Raw genomic sequence first — 15,140 nt, forward strand, 5'->3', positions numbered from 1 at the left:
GACTTTGAGAGCCTCTGGTGCCGATGTTGAATGTGCCTTTAACAGGCAGATATGATTTTGATCTTCTCATCTAACTGCAAGAAAGGAAATAAGCAGTAATCAATTATTAGCCTGGCAACTGGCCAACAACCAGGAATACGCTACTGCTGGTAGGCAGATTCTGTTAAATAAAGCCAGGCTAGCTGTTTCCCTCTTTTTCAAGTCTTTGTGCTGAGCTAAGCTAGCCGTTTGATGGCGCCCAAACAAGAGACTCAATAAAATTTCCAACAATCCGTTTATATCCAAGCAATCTCTGTTTTCTCCGAGAATATACAAAGCAAGAGATAAAGATAAAGATAAAACATAAAATGCTCATTAGCCAACAGAGTGAGTTTGCCAATGTCATCTGTTTCTGAAACAAGTGGTGCCCCAGGGCTGACTGTGTGTGTGTGTGTGTGTGTGTGTGTGTGTGTGTTCCCCTCTTTCCCACCTCCCTTTACCTCTCCTCCCTCTTCCTTCATCAATCCAGACAGCCGCCCTCGGTGCGTTAGTCAGGTTGAACGACTGAACTCCATCTCGTTGCCAAGAAGAAACTCAATACCTGCTCCAGCTTTATAGAATCAGGGGAACATCCCCATGCTGCTCCTTCCTGTACAGCCCCCAAGGTGACACACTCAGCCTCAGATACTGTATTTATGGGATGGAGGCAGAGCAGTCAGTTGGGGGGGGGGGGGGGGGGGGTTTGTTCTGAAGGTTTGTGTCAGGAGACTTGTCACTTTGTTGCCTATGAGTGGGTTCAGTGTTGAGTCTCAGGGCGACGGGATAGACAACCTCAGGCTTCTCTTATTCACAGGGCCGACTGAGGCTTCTATCATATGGGTTCAAAGGGCCAAGGAGGATTTTCCTCCGTGGAGTCAGTTTACATTTGTAAAACCCTGATGAGCCTGTAGCTCATAACAACGTGCTCTAGAATTTTTTATTTTTCAGGTCACAAAGTTCCACAAAAAGATTGATTTCTGTTGCTCGTGTCGCAAAATAAGGGCAAAAGTGATTCTTGTAAATCTCTTTGGACACGGTGTCAAAGCGAGTGGGTTTAACACATGTGCAAGGGGTTTCATTATATTGGAGTGGATTTGCTCATGGAAGTAAGCACATATGTCACTCCTATGTTGATGAGGGCATGTTTATGCTATGGCTTGAGTAGAGAAGGGTGGAGACTTGAAAAAGGGAGGGGGCGTAGGAGAACCAGAGGAGAAACCTTGAATGAGGGATTAGTGGCTCAGAGCGCACAGATACAGCAGACTGTCAAAGTCTATATGCAAACAAACGAGTCATGTTAAATTATACAACTTTCTCCACTGAGCAGGAGTAGACTCATTCTCACCAGAATTTTCTGGACAGAGACTATGAAGATCCTTTTTTGAGAAATCCTCTGTGTGACTCTGCTGCTGAGAGGAGCTTTTCCATGTGATGGCTCACTTTTACGCAACAGGTTCTGCGATATAAATTTTTACAACAGTATTCGATCAATGTAGGAAGAAGGAGAAGCATGCTGTCTCCGTTTTGGCCCCTGGGCATCGAGCAGGAGATCAACTCATGGGATGTAGTGGAGGCAGAGTCAGGTTCAACTTTGGGAAGGCGCTGTCCAAAGCCTCGGTGTTCTTCACCATGGTCCTGATCTTCACCTACTTCTTCTACTGCCTCGCCGGATTGTGCGACTCGGCTCCGAGGACCCTGTACAGCCAGCGGGGGGTAGACAGGGACTATGACGCTCTGGACGATCATCGCCGCGTACTGGACGACCTACGACCAGCGCGGAACCGCACTGACTCCGCGGAGGCACCGAGGATGGACGCCCCAGCGGGACGCTTGCTTCCTCCGCGCGCACCGGACAGCGCTAATGCGAGCGCGCGGAGCGGCGGCATCCCCGTGTCCAACACCTTCGGGACCAAAAGGTTTCCACAGGCGCTTATAATCGGTGTGAAGAAAGGAGGGACCCGGGCACTGCTGGAGTTTCTCCGCATCCACCCGGACGTGAGAGCGGTCGGTACTGAGCCACACTTCTTCGACAGGTTTTATGATAAAGGTCTGGAGTGGTACAGGTAGGAAACACCTTGAAAAGCTTCCACTTTACTCATCCTATGGATATATAAGATAATTTTAGTCATAAAGTGAATATAGAGTGCAAATATGAGTTAATCTGTAATAAACATTAGGCTATAATATTAGCCTTTCTCCATTTTTTTTAAATTATTATTTGGACTATAGACTATATATTCACTTTGCATCTGGAAGAAGTCAGATAGATCCGGGACGGTGACGACACATATCACGATCTAACTTTCACTTTTGGTCTCAATAAGCCGAGTAAACGGAAAATATGTTAGGTATTATGATATTATTATGTTATGATGATAATAAGATTACAAATATTGAGTTACGTTTTTCAAAACAAAGGCATACCACGAGTCATGTCCAGATGTTACAGATGTAATACAATCTCTTCAGTCTGAGACAGGAAGATGTGCAACAAACTCCTGTTACACGTATTCATGGTATGAAACTGCTACCTTAAAAAAACAGTTAAAGATTTTACTGTGCAAATTTTTACACATATATGTTTGTTTTTATGTAGTTTTTTTAGCTTATAATTTGAAACTGAGGAGTTTAAACCTCAGTCGATGCAGGATGATGTATGGTGTCCGGCTGAGGGGTCAGTTTGAGCTTGACATCCGTTCAGCTGCATGTGCAGAAGTGCTGATGCCTCCAGTCAATAGACAGGACAGCCACACACTGACCAGCTGATGTATTCAGATCAGCTATACAGCCAATATTCTCCTTGTGTGTGTGGATCAAAACGCTGGTGAGGTCCCAGAGGAGCAGTTCATCACCTTTGACAGTCATCCATATAAACGCCATTTATACACTTCAACATGGCGTCCACGTTCTCTCCTTGTTCCCACTGGTTCTCCAGAAGAGGTCGGATGAAACATCACGGTGATTAATACTGCTCTAATAAAACTTTGATCGATACAAGCAGCTCATTGAAGATGGTATGGCCTTGGTGGCGAGTTACAGTTTTTCAGTTCTAAAAACAGATGAAACAATCATCTGCCACTCTCACAGGGGCGACCAGGCGGACCAGAGCTATCATTTGCGTGTAGTCAAGGCCCTAAAGAAGGATTTGTATGTGGATGAAGCTGATCATCCCCAGATGTTGTTGAAGAAGATCTCAGCCGAGCAGATCACACACTCATCAGCAGTGGCAGTGCTCAGGTTTGGACCTGTTAGTTCAGCAGTAAAGGTGCCATGAGGAGAGACTGAGCTTTGACAGCATGAACACCACTGATTAACAAGCTCTTGGGTATAGCTGAAACATTGAAGTGTAATTGAATCTTCTCTTGTTTTCTGTCTTCGTTACCCGCTTGGAGCTTAACTGAGAACACAAGGACACATGGAAACACTTTCACCATTGATAATTTTAGCATGCTGTTAAGCCTCCTCTCTTTTTTCCCCCTCTCTGCACGCACTAACAAGCGAAAACACACACGCACCACATGCAGGTTAGCACTTCCCTCCCTTATCTAGCGCCTTGTTTTTATTTCACTCCTCTCATCCACCGTCTTTCTACACCACATTTGCAACCGGTTCATTCTTCCCACATTATTCTGTCCAATTTTATTTCGCACAAATTTCTCTCATTCCTTATTTTCCACCCCTGCTGTCTAGTTTCCCTTCCCCTTATTATTCCGTTAGCGGCGAGGAGGTCTTTATGTGGAAATACCTGTGGCAGACCTGGTGTTTCCAGGGCATGTTTTATGTGTGTTTCTGTGTGTTTTAATTAGCCTGACTGCTGCCTTAAAGCTGTTAGTGCTGTGACACAGCAGCAATACTGACTGTGATTGTTAGGGCGATCATAACACGGGCTGAGAGTAATGATTCTTTTCATTATTGATCAATCTCACCTAACCATTCCTTCTGTTTGCTTTAAACACAAAATCGAGAGACATCCAGTTCCCTCTCCTGTATGACGGAGAAATTGAGAGTGGACGTTTGTCTGTAGAGCTCAGCTCAGTGATACAGTGGCGACCAGTCCCAGGTTGTACTGTGCCTCTCGTCCAACGTCTGCTGGGATTGGCTCCAGCCACTGGGGAGACCCTCGAATGACAGACAGTATATAGATAACTGAAGAGTTTTAGAAGCTATAAGATGAGCGAACATCCTTCATCAGTTATCAAAGTGATCGTCTTACCAGTTCATTTTATACATTTATTATTTCAGTTCTAATCATATATTCAAAAACCAAACTGACGGAGGCTGGTGCCAAATTTATCGGTGGTTACAGTCATCATGAAGCTCACATGGGACAAAAGTCTCAGCATTTGTTTTATAATAATTACATTTATAGGGTAAAAGAGAATCTAAATATCTAAATATCTAAATATCTATTATGTGTGTGGCTCAACAAACTGCAATTTAACAACTATAGAATTTAATAGAAGTAAATTCAACTGAAAGCCGAGGTGCAGGTTGAAAAGTTTAACTCAACAACAGAAGCAGCAGCCACGTGAGCCTGAAGGACGATTCTCCTGTTGTCACTGAATCTCAGGAACTGGGAAAATTGTTCCCTGTCATCTGAAGTGACCCCCAGAGAAGGGGAAGGAGAGCAGTGATGTGTGTGTGTGTGTGTGTGTGTTTGTGTGTGTGTGTGTGTGACGCTGCTCCTTGACCTATGCATGCTTGTGTTTCAGCCATGCCTCCAAAAATATGTTTATCATTTTATATCAGAAAGATTCAAATGTTCATAAATAACACATCAATCACCAAGTTGTTCCAGATTGGATGAGAGCAGATATTGGATTGAACCATTGCTTGTCACCAGGGGTGATCCACATGTTGGAGACACTTCACAGACGTGGCAGCGTAGACATGTTGTTACACCAGCGGTTTCTCCCGTGAGACAAACTTCGACAGACATCATTCATATATGTTTTCCATCGTGATCCATTCATTCCTCTCTTTCTTCACTATTTTTCCGCTCCACCCCGTCTGTCTCACCACCCCATCCCCTCGTTTGCATGTGTGTATATGTGCCGATTACTGGAATTGAAAAACCACAAACAGTGCATTCAAAAAATTTAAGCAAAGATTTAATGATTTTCTGTGTTGTTTTATGGTTTTAAGGGGAATTCGTAGAAGTGATGGGTTTCAGATGGGACTTGAGAGCCACCACGGAAAACTGAAAAAACCTCAGCTTTCCGTGGCACAATGGTTCTGATTGTCTCGGCTTTGTCACCATGAGGTGGCCTGGAATGAGTAATCTGTAAACTCAGTCTTTTTCTCCCCTTGTATCTTGTATCTGGATGTCGTTAGAATAAACACATTTGTTTTTGTTGTCTCATAGCGGAACAAGCTGTGGTTATTTCATTGTGAAAAAAAAAAAAAGATCAGTTAATGAATCCAAGAACCAAAATAAGACCCTGGAAACCAAGTGACTGGTCTGATTTATGAATGGATCATTTATGCATTTCTATTTGAGGAAAAACCTCCTTGGCTCATCAATATTTTGACAGCTTGTCGATTGGTTGACTTACAGCTTGACACCAAAGGCCATGCCCGATCGGATAGCTATAAAAAATATCGTACACATCCTTTATGGGCAGCAGCTCAAGGTCAAGAAGAAATGTCGGAAGTGCTGCAATGACAGTGATCATTATAAATACAGATTTATGTAAATATGACCAACAGTAGGGTCACTAGGTCGTTGTTTTAGCTGGATCAGTTTTATCTTAAAAAATTTAGCTACTCTATAATTTTTTTGTCCGAAAGTTTTATATTTAAAACATTTTTTAATTGGTTTTGGCATTTTGTCTAATTTGAAAAAATCATCGTAATTTTTTATATCAGCATTTTAAATCAAATTACCTTTGACCTCTGGCCATACCAAAACTATTATAACATACATTTACTGTTAATAAACTAGAAACTTATTTTTTGCAAGTTGATTTCTCCCGCCTGTATGTAATTGTTTTTGCAATACCATTAAAAATCTAAGACATATTTAAAGTCATTGATTAGGCATGGCAGATAATCTATTGGACAGTATTTAATCTGCATGTGTATTGAACGGGAGCTGTTTGTTGATGGTTTTAATAATGCGTTGCTTTGGTGAATATGGATTAATCTTGATTAAATATGTAATATCAGAGCTTTACTGTTAATTAAAGATGGAACAGAATCATTAGCTTTATGTCCTTAATGTGCAGTTTATAATAATTTGTTAAAAATACGTTACATCAATCAACTAAAATCATCCTACAACTACAACAACATTTTTTTTCATTGAGGCCTGAGTCAAGTAAATAATCATCTCAGTCTGGATCTTCAGAAAGATGAAATGCTGAGCGTTCACTCTAACACACACGGAGCAATGCCCTCCGGGGTGAGGGTGATTTCCCCGACACCTCATTCTGTGTCAAGCCCTGAGGCCGTTAATGATAGCTGCTGATTAGTGTAACAGACCAGGAAGTGGTGTCTGTAGTGTTGAGCTGTAGAGTTTGTTTCAAAGGTGGTGGTTTTGGCGAGAGCTGGGTCTATGTGGTGGTGCAAGATTTGAAAAGGCCCCACACTCGTACCCCAGATGGTGAGAATTATAATAACTTGAGGTGCATTGTGGTCTATTTTGGGGCGCCTGTTAAATTGTGGGGAGGTTTGAGTTGTGTCGTGTTGAGTTGTGCTGCAGTTGGCTATCGTGAGGAAAATGCTGTGTGAAGAAATCATGGTGAATGATGAAATGTTTCAGATGCTTGGCATTTGTGCTCAGTTGCGTTGCCATTTTTCAGAAAAGAAAAACACAAAGTTGAAAACCGAGGGATGTTTCCAACGGATCCCTAAATTTAATTATCGCACATAGTCAACAATTGCATGGTCTAAAAGAATGAGTCTGGTTTTCATAACTGTAAATGACGAAAAGAGCCACAACCGTAATGTTCTGTCTAGCATTACGCCGAAAAGTGAACAAGACATGGGCACAAATTGTGCACCTAGCATCAATTATTCAAGTAGAAAGTTGATAAAACATCTCTTTTCAGATTCATATTTACTCATTCTTTGAATAGATATGACCTTTTTTAAGAAATAATTTAGCAAACCAAATTCTACTTCGCGACGCGGTGGTCATCACCGTCGTTGGTTTGGATCTTGGTCTTTCTGAGAGACCTTCCCATGTTCTTCCCATCGCCCGCTTCCTTCTACAAAAATTTGCAGATTTAAGTTAGATTAATTGGAAACCTGCAAATTGACGTAGGTGTGGATATGAGTGTGAATAGTTTGTGTGGTTTTTTATGTTGGCCCTGTGACCCACCCAGGGTGCACCCCGCCTCTCGCCAATCGATTGGCTCCAGTCCTCCTGCGACCCTACAAGTTCTCAATGTGACGTAAGGGTCTACATCCGCTAGCAACACCCACACACACTTACACACACATGAAACAAACCACACATATCCCCACTCATTGCAATTATATAATGCTGTTGACCACCACAGATGTAAATTCAAACACTGTAATCTCTGCATAGTGAGGGTTGCACATTAACTAGAGTCCCATGTAGAAATTAATAGAGAGGGAAACAGCTGATAACAATGTAATTATATCTGTGAGTGGCAACAGTCTCTCTGACGTCAGAGTGTTTTCTATCCACCTGCTCTCTTGTGGAGAGCGAGGTGATGATCGTCAGCGTAACTGCCATAAATTCTCCCTCCAGTCTGACGCTGACTCACACTGCGTCAAGTGCAATCGTGTGTGTCTGAATATAAAGTTTGATACACATTGTGAGAATATGTTTATAAGTTGTTTTTCAGTCTGAAACCCGTCCTCGGGCTACATTTGGCATTATCATTGTGAATTTGTGTTTCAGTTCCCCTTTGACAGACACTACGAGGCCTTGTCCCTTGCATCAGGTTTCTGTTTAGACAATGAACACATAGACAGCATGGCGGCACTCGCCCCTACTGTTCCCCAAACAATGACGTCTCCTCTTCTGTGTTCAGGTTCTTGGATACTATCCCACTCGCAGTATCCGTGGCAGGTTAATTCAAGCTTATGTTCAGCAGTAACTCAAGTTAAAGTGAAAGCAACAAATTTACATGTTTGCCAATACATTTATTTGCTATCTCACCCTGCGACATTGCAACAGGGTAGACAAAGCAAGGAATGGTCTGGGGCCCTCGAGCTGAGAGGGCGGCCCGAGAATGGCGTTCGTTAGTCTACGGCAAAGAAAGTTTCATGGCTACGACATGAGACTGCAATGACATCATGGTTGGAAACTCCTAAAAGAGACCCAATGCCCCCTATTCTGCTTCATTATTTAAACGTTTTGGTTGAAGGCTATTAGGTCTAAATGTGTACTTTACACATTTGATGGTGATGGGATGGTGCTAGGGGTTTGCACTCTTTACTTTTGTAGTATTTCAGCAATAAACATAAATTTTGGTTTACCAGGTAATCAGTGGATCATTCTAGATATTGAAGCTCTCTGCAATGAAATCGGACACAAAACTGCAGTTTAACACGTTTACTCTGAAAACAGATGCGATAGAATGTGTCAAGGTTTACAAGTTCCTCTTCTTTAGTTTCCTTTGGGCTGAGCCAAGTTAGGTTTACAGGTCTGTATGCTAAGCTAAACTTAGCGGCTACGAGCTAGTCCGATATGTACTGAGTGGTGTCAATCTTCTCATCTAACTCCAGTCAAGAAAACAAATGAGTTTATTCCCCAAAACGTAAAACTCATCCTCCAAACCATCTGTTTATGTGCTGCTTGTTGAGCTCACAGCATTTCCTTTGTTGTGTCCCTGTTGTTTTCTGGTCAGAGGGGAACAGCAGCATTTGCTATATCCTGGCATAAATCGAGGTTCCCACATTCATCCTGACGGGGCGTCCGTGACCCTCAGGCTCCTCCTGTCACAGTCGGATCATAGCAGCACTGCTGGGAAGTGTTTTCCTCCAGATTGTTGTTCACTTCCCTTTTTTACAGCCTTAATTTTTTCCACCACCACTTTAATTGGGTCTCGGTTAAGAAAGCGTTTGGGCATGGAGATGCCCGTCAGATTGTTATCCCCCCTCGAAAAATCTGCATTCAGCTCAGATGTTTTAGTAATGACTGTAATCCATTGGATTTTAGATCTATTCTGTTTGAGAAAAATGAATTGATAATTGGATTTTGAGGATCTTTTTTAAATCTAAATCTAAATCTAAACACCAGCTTTAATATCTGTGCACAATGCCCTTTGTTGGGGCACTGAAAGGGATGTAGCTGCAGCACATCAGCGGGAGAACCCATAATCTCAGGGGGGGACAGGAAGTCTCTTGGCCACATCCTTGTTGCCGTCGTCAGTATTTAATCGTCTGCCCCAGACTGCAGAGAACATATCAGTAGATTAATCAGTGCTGCAACACTTCAGGGAGGAAAAGCTCAACATCCTTTTAACAGCAGGGAGTTCCAGATTAATGTGGTTTGTCAGCAAGGCTTTCCAGGGCTGCACTTAGTAGAAAACATCTTCGTGTCCAGAGTTACTCTAGCTGCTGGAGTCTAGAGTCATATGCATTGTGATTTGAGGAAAAGGGCCGGGGCCATGAACATCTTTGGAGGTGAACTCTGTTTATTCTGACAAAAAGAGAACGTTTAGCCCAAATTACATTTTTACAAACATAATAACACAGAGGCTAACATACTGCTGTATAACTTGCATTGTTACACAAGTTCATGTGCAAACAACAGCAGTTTCAAATGCATATTTCCTGATGCTGAGTGAACGAGGTGTGTTTGTAAGCATAAGAATAAATTTACATGTATGAGAACATTGACAAGATATTAATCATCCCTGAGATGTTTACAGTTTCTCCTGACGTACACAGGTAGATTTATGATAGAAAATGGCTTTTATTGATTCTCTGATAATGAGACAGATTGTGATGAGGGAGATAGGGACCCGAGGAGAGTGGTGGGGGGGCAGAGGCCACAATTCATTAACTATTCATGAGAATTGAACAGACAACTTCTGGTCAATTACTGAAGTGACACTTCTGTGAAGGAGTGAAGGACAAATCCAAGACTTTGGACGAGAGAAGAGGGGGGCAGAGAGGAAGATGAGTGCCCAGTTTCTCATTAACTGACACTGACACCTCTGTGCTTGCATGTGTGAACATGTCGCCTGTGTGCACAAATACACACACACACACACACACACACATACACACACACTCACCAACGTATGTTGAGCAATCCATCAAATAGAGACAGACATATTGATCAGACACAGATAATCATGGGACAGACAGACAGGGAGAGGCCATTTGCAGCTATTGTAATTGGATAATAATCAATTAATGTTTTTTATTACGAGTATCAGTTAATGGGGAGTGGGGTCGAAATGGCTTAACTTTGAGGAAAGAGGTGAAACTCAAAGCTTCACCGAGATTCATTGATAATTATTCATCTCCTCGTCCTAGTCTAAAGAAAGTGAACAGGTTATTTGTGTTTCCCAAAATGTCAGAGAAACTAGGACACGTGAAGGGAAAACAACAAGGATTTCTAATTGACTGATTTATTGTCTTGTTTAAAAAATATTCAAAGGTCTATTTCTCGAGTGATGTCTTTAAAACTAAAAATGAAAAATCGAAAGGATGCTGCCTCAAGATGTCCACCAAGAGCCTGTTGGATTTTATGAATACTGGCTTTTATTAATCACTGATATGACTCACTAATTACTGACAAAATTGAAATACATTTCTTCTCCGCTTGCATCATTCATCTACTCTCCTGAAAGGCCTTTTGTCACTGACTTCTAATCTGAAACAAATAAAGCACAGAGGCCCCATCTTTGTTTTCTATTAAGCCACATGAAAGATCTCTGTTTCCAGTAACACGGTATAAGATGTTTGGGGGAATTAACTACAGGCAATTCATTTGCTCTTTGTCACATTGCTCATCTTGCGTGTGTCATGCAAAAATACCGGCCACGAGCCCGCCCCATGCAGTCCATCTGTGTCATAGACAAATGAGACACATACCTTGTCTCCAGGATATGATACCCACCATGCCTGTTTGCTGGATAGTCCTGAATGAAGACTGTGTGTGTAACATGGAGGACAGCTACTCTGATCTGTGAGGAGATGCTGTTGAAGCATATCGATGTGAAAAAAGATTCTCACAGCTATAGTGCACCCAGATGTTTGTAAAGTAGAGATGAAACCTATGCTTTCCGAAACAGCGTTCAGGTGGACATGTTGTCGACCTTTCTAGCATGTGACACAAAACTGAAGGAATACAAATGTATCAGAAGAAGATGACAAAGAGGAGCCATGCACATAGAAGAAGCTGAGGAAGATGTCAAGTTAGAAAGATTTGAGAGCTTTTGTCAACAAGGGCCATATCCTGCCGGTTGTTCATATGTGAAAGGCAAAAGCCATTTTCCACAGTTCATTTCTGAAAACAGCTCAAGAAACAAACGATAATTCAGTAGATTAGTAATTAACAGTTTGTCGGATTGTTGTGTAAAACTAATCTCTGTATTATAGAAAAAACAAACTTCCATAATGGATTTCCATTGGCCTATCTTGCCGAGCATCTCTCCTTATTGCAGGCATGTGTTTAACACACTAGCTGAGCTCGGCAGCTTGTCATCCTGGTCCCACTTCCTGCTGATTTTGTTTAGGTCCTTCCAGGAGAAGCCCGTAGGGGAGGTGTGTGTGTGTGTGTGTGTGTTTGGGACTGATCTTGCAAGATGAATGGGGGGTTGGAAATCTGTAGGAAATTGCTGTTAAGTGGTTCTTGAGGCTTTGTGGTTTTGACTCATCGGGTCTGTAGTGAGTGGATGGTGCTGTTGTGCAGGCCTCATACACTGAGGCTCTGATGGCCTGTCTGGGGCCCTCGTGCATAAACACAGAACAGTGCTCGAAGCTTTAATCATGGCAGACTTTGGGGGTGCTTTAATGTATAGTGTATATGATGTGTTTACATTATCGCTTGATTTCTATTTTCACCCAAGTCAGTGTGCGATTAAATGAGCTTGGATTTGATGTCACTGCTCCTGTATTTCAAAATATGCTCTGTTTAAAGATTTTGGGCTTAAATGTAGCTTTTTCCCTTTTGTGCATTTTAGGCAAACTGTTTATTTATGTGATAAAGACAATGTGTCTTTGTAGAGATGAGTCAGATTTGGTGGCTTCTGACCAGTTCTTTCTTTTCATTTAGGAACCTGATGCCTCGGACACTGGACGGGCAGATCACCATGGAGAAAACCCCCAGCTACTTTGTCACAAAGGAGGCTCCTGGGCGTGTCTGCACCATGAACTGCCAAACCAAGCTCATTGTGGTGGTCAGGGATCCTGTGACCCGGGCGGTGTCTGACTACACCCAGACACTGTCCAAGAACCCGGGCCTCCCATCCTTCCAGAGCCTGGCCTTGAAAAACTCCTCCACAGGTCTGATTGACACCACGTGGAGCGCCGTGCGCATCGGCCTCTACGCCAAGCATCTGGAGAACTGGCTGCAGCACTTCCCCCTGTCTCACTTTCTGTTTGTCAGTGGTGAGCGGTTGGTGAGCGACCCGGCTGGGGAGATGGGCCGGGTGCAAGACTTCCTGGGTCTGAAGAGGGTTGTTTCAGACAAACACTTCTACTTCAACCAGACCAAAGGTTTCCCCTGCTTGAAGAAGCCTGAGGGGAGCAGCAGACCTCGCTGCCTTGGGAAGTCAAAGGGCAGACCCCATCCCCAGATCCCCACCGAGGTCCTACAGAGACTGAGAGACTTCTACAGGCCCTTCAACAACCACTTCTACCAGATAAGCGGACAAGACTTTGGGTGGGACTAACACAAGAGGACGCATTATAGACAGCCTCTTACTTTTTGGAGGGACTGTTCAGGGCTAAAGTTCTCAGGTACGATGTAGAGGAATACAACGCCCACAAACTGGGACTCTTCTTGGCCCATTCTGCCTCAGTGGAACCAACATGACGTGCAGCGCTCACAGAATGTCCCTGTGTTGTCGTAGAGTCGAAGATGACGTGTGCACAGTGCTGCCAATATGCAAGTTACACACACAGTTAATGGCTTAGTTATTCAACCATTTCTCTTGGTTGTATTGTAATGTACAAAAGTTAAAAAGAAAATAGGTACCAAAAGAAAAGTAAAACTTTGCCTGGGAAATCCTTTTTTACTTGCTTTATGTTTTGTTTATTAAATAAGATGATATTTATAGTTTCTGTTGATTTGAAATGCAACAGTTACAGTTTTTTAAATGACAGAAATGTATTTATTACCAGACAAGGCAAGACAGAATATGTGTTCATTGACAGGACATTGGAAAGAGAAATGTCACACTTAACAATAAACCACTATTTCTTATTACTGCATTTATATTTTCGTTATACTTACTGTTGGCCTAAGCTACATATCTTAATGTTGATGATATTCCTCTGTATTTTGCAGATATAACAGTGATACCTCATCTGTAAACAAAAACAATAACAACTATAATCAGAGAACAAAACATACACAGATTCCATGATGTAGGTTTTTGTAGTTTGTTTCCACTTCCTCAGCTGCCTTGGACATCAATCTGTTTATCACTTACAATAAATTGTTCTATTTCTATCTGTTATTATTTTGAAGCTTTTTTGATATGTAAAGTATGCAAATCACATTGGGGTGTATAAAACCGTCATCCTGACTCAGATTCTCTGTGAAGTAAAGTTTTATTTCATGTGAGACTCACACTGTAATGTTTCATCCTTTTCTTGTTTCCTAATGCTACAAATTTAAAACCTGTAGATGGAATCTAAATATCAAATCCAGCTGAACAGAGATCCAAAGAGGAAGGAAGTGGAGACTCGTCCTCCATCAGCAGGTCACTGGTCCGACTCCTGGACAGTTTGAACATATACTGAGAGTCTCTCTCCTATTCCTTCTCAATCTGTTTCCTGTCTCTCCTTCACTGTATCTTCCAAAATAAATGCCAAACTTCCAAAAATGTAGATATATAAGAAGTAGTAGAGAAGAACTTAATTCCCCTTTTCTTCTAGATAGATCATCAAATTGTGATGATGTTAAGTTTTTGCTGGAGGCATGCAACCATGTATCTAAAGAAGTGTTTGGTTTGAAGACATGACAGTGAATAAAAAGGACCCTTGGGAAGAGGACCAGTTTCCTAATGTACACATAAAGGCTCAAAAGTTCAAGAATACACAATGATTCTTATTTTTCGTTGAATACATACTAACGAATTAACATATTTTTGATTGTTATATTTCATTTCTGCCGATAGACGCTGCACCTTTAAAACTTCAGCCTTTATTCATTGGCATTAAGAATGGAGCGCTGGTTATTGTAAACAGCAGTTCTGACGGAGATTTCTCTCCGTCACCGGAGAGAAATCCCACTCTTTCCTTCCTCTCGTAAGTTTCTCTCTCACTGCGTCTCCTCTCGCCACCTCCACACAGTGAGGCCACATGGACCGTCTGAGGTCTGCGTGCGCTGTGGCCTTTAATTATGAGAGATGTCAGCTCACCCAGAAAAGCCCCCGCTTTCCTCTCCGGGCTCAGAATTAGTAGCAGAGCTCTTCTCTTTCATGGTGCATTGTGCCGTATAGAAGAAAAGCATCTGTTTGGGTGGAACGAGCAAAAAAAGGAACCCACTTAAGAACTGAAATATGCTCCGACCGACTGAAATGCAGATGTTCTCATAACAATGCGTGGAAAAGGGAGAAACCGATGATTAAAACCAAAAAATGTCAATCAAATCGATTAAGACTGAGCTTTGTTTATGGAAATCTACGGGGTTCGTGAGTGTAAAAATAGCCTTCTGCTTGCAGGAGCATGCTGCTGTCTTTATTTGTGCCAGTTTGCATGCACACACACACACACACACACGCACACACACACACACACACACACACACACACACACACACACACACACACACACCCAGGGCTCTGGCTCTCTCCATACATCTCGCCTCCTTTAATTCCACTCAGTATTTAAGTCATATCCCCTCTATTTTTTATAGGTCTGGCAGTAGTTTTTAGTGGGCCTCACTAAAATCTAAATGTGCTCGGCTCACTTCATCTGTGCCAACTTTTATTACTCCGTATTACCAGTCACACATA

The 15,140-nt window shown here is 42.3% G+C and overlaps 1 protein-coding gene across 1 annotated transcript; it reads left to right on the top strand.

Moving 5' to 3' along the window:
- Positions 1 to 1,303: 1,303 nt before the first annotated feature.
- On the top strand, positions 1,304 to 13,701 carry LOC133971168 (heparan sulfate glucosamine 3-O-sulfotransferase 6-like). The gene is made up of 2 exons (XM_062408420.1): positions 1,304 to 2,081; positions 12,230 to 13,701. The coding sequence occupies exons 1-2, from the start codon at positions 1,576 to 1,578 to the stop codon at positions 12,846 to 12,848; spliced, it is 1,125 nt and encodes a 374-aa protein (XP_062264404.1). The 5' UTR covers positions 1,304 to 1,575; the 3' UTR covers positions 12,849 to 13,701.
- Positions 13,702 to 15,140: the final 1,439 nt, after the last annotated feature.

The sequence above is a fragment of the Platichthys flesus genome, chromosome 16 (genome assembly GCF_949316205.1).
Source record: "Platichthys flesus chromosome 16, fPlaFle2.1, whole genome shotgun sequence".
Lineage (NCBI taxonomy): Eukaryota > Metazoa > Chordata > Actinopteri > Pleuronectiformes > Pleuronectidae > Platichthys > Platichthys flesus.

Excerpts from the sequence above, each read along its gene's own strand:
- LOC133971168 (XM_062408420.1), top strand. The coding sequence starts at position 1,576 with ATGGGATGTAGTGGAGGCAGAGTCAGGTTCAACTTTGGGAAGGCGCTG. Across the intron at positions 2,082-12,229 it reads AAAGGTCTGGAGTGGTACAG|GAACCTGATGCCTCGGACAC; the intron begins GTAGGAAACACC and ends CTTTTCATTTAG.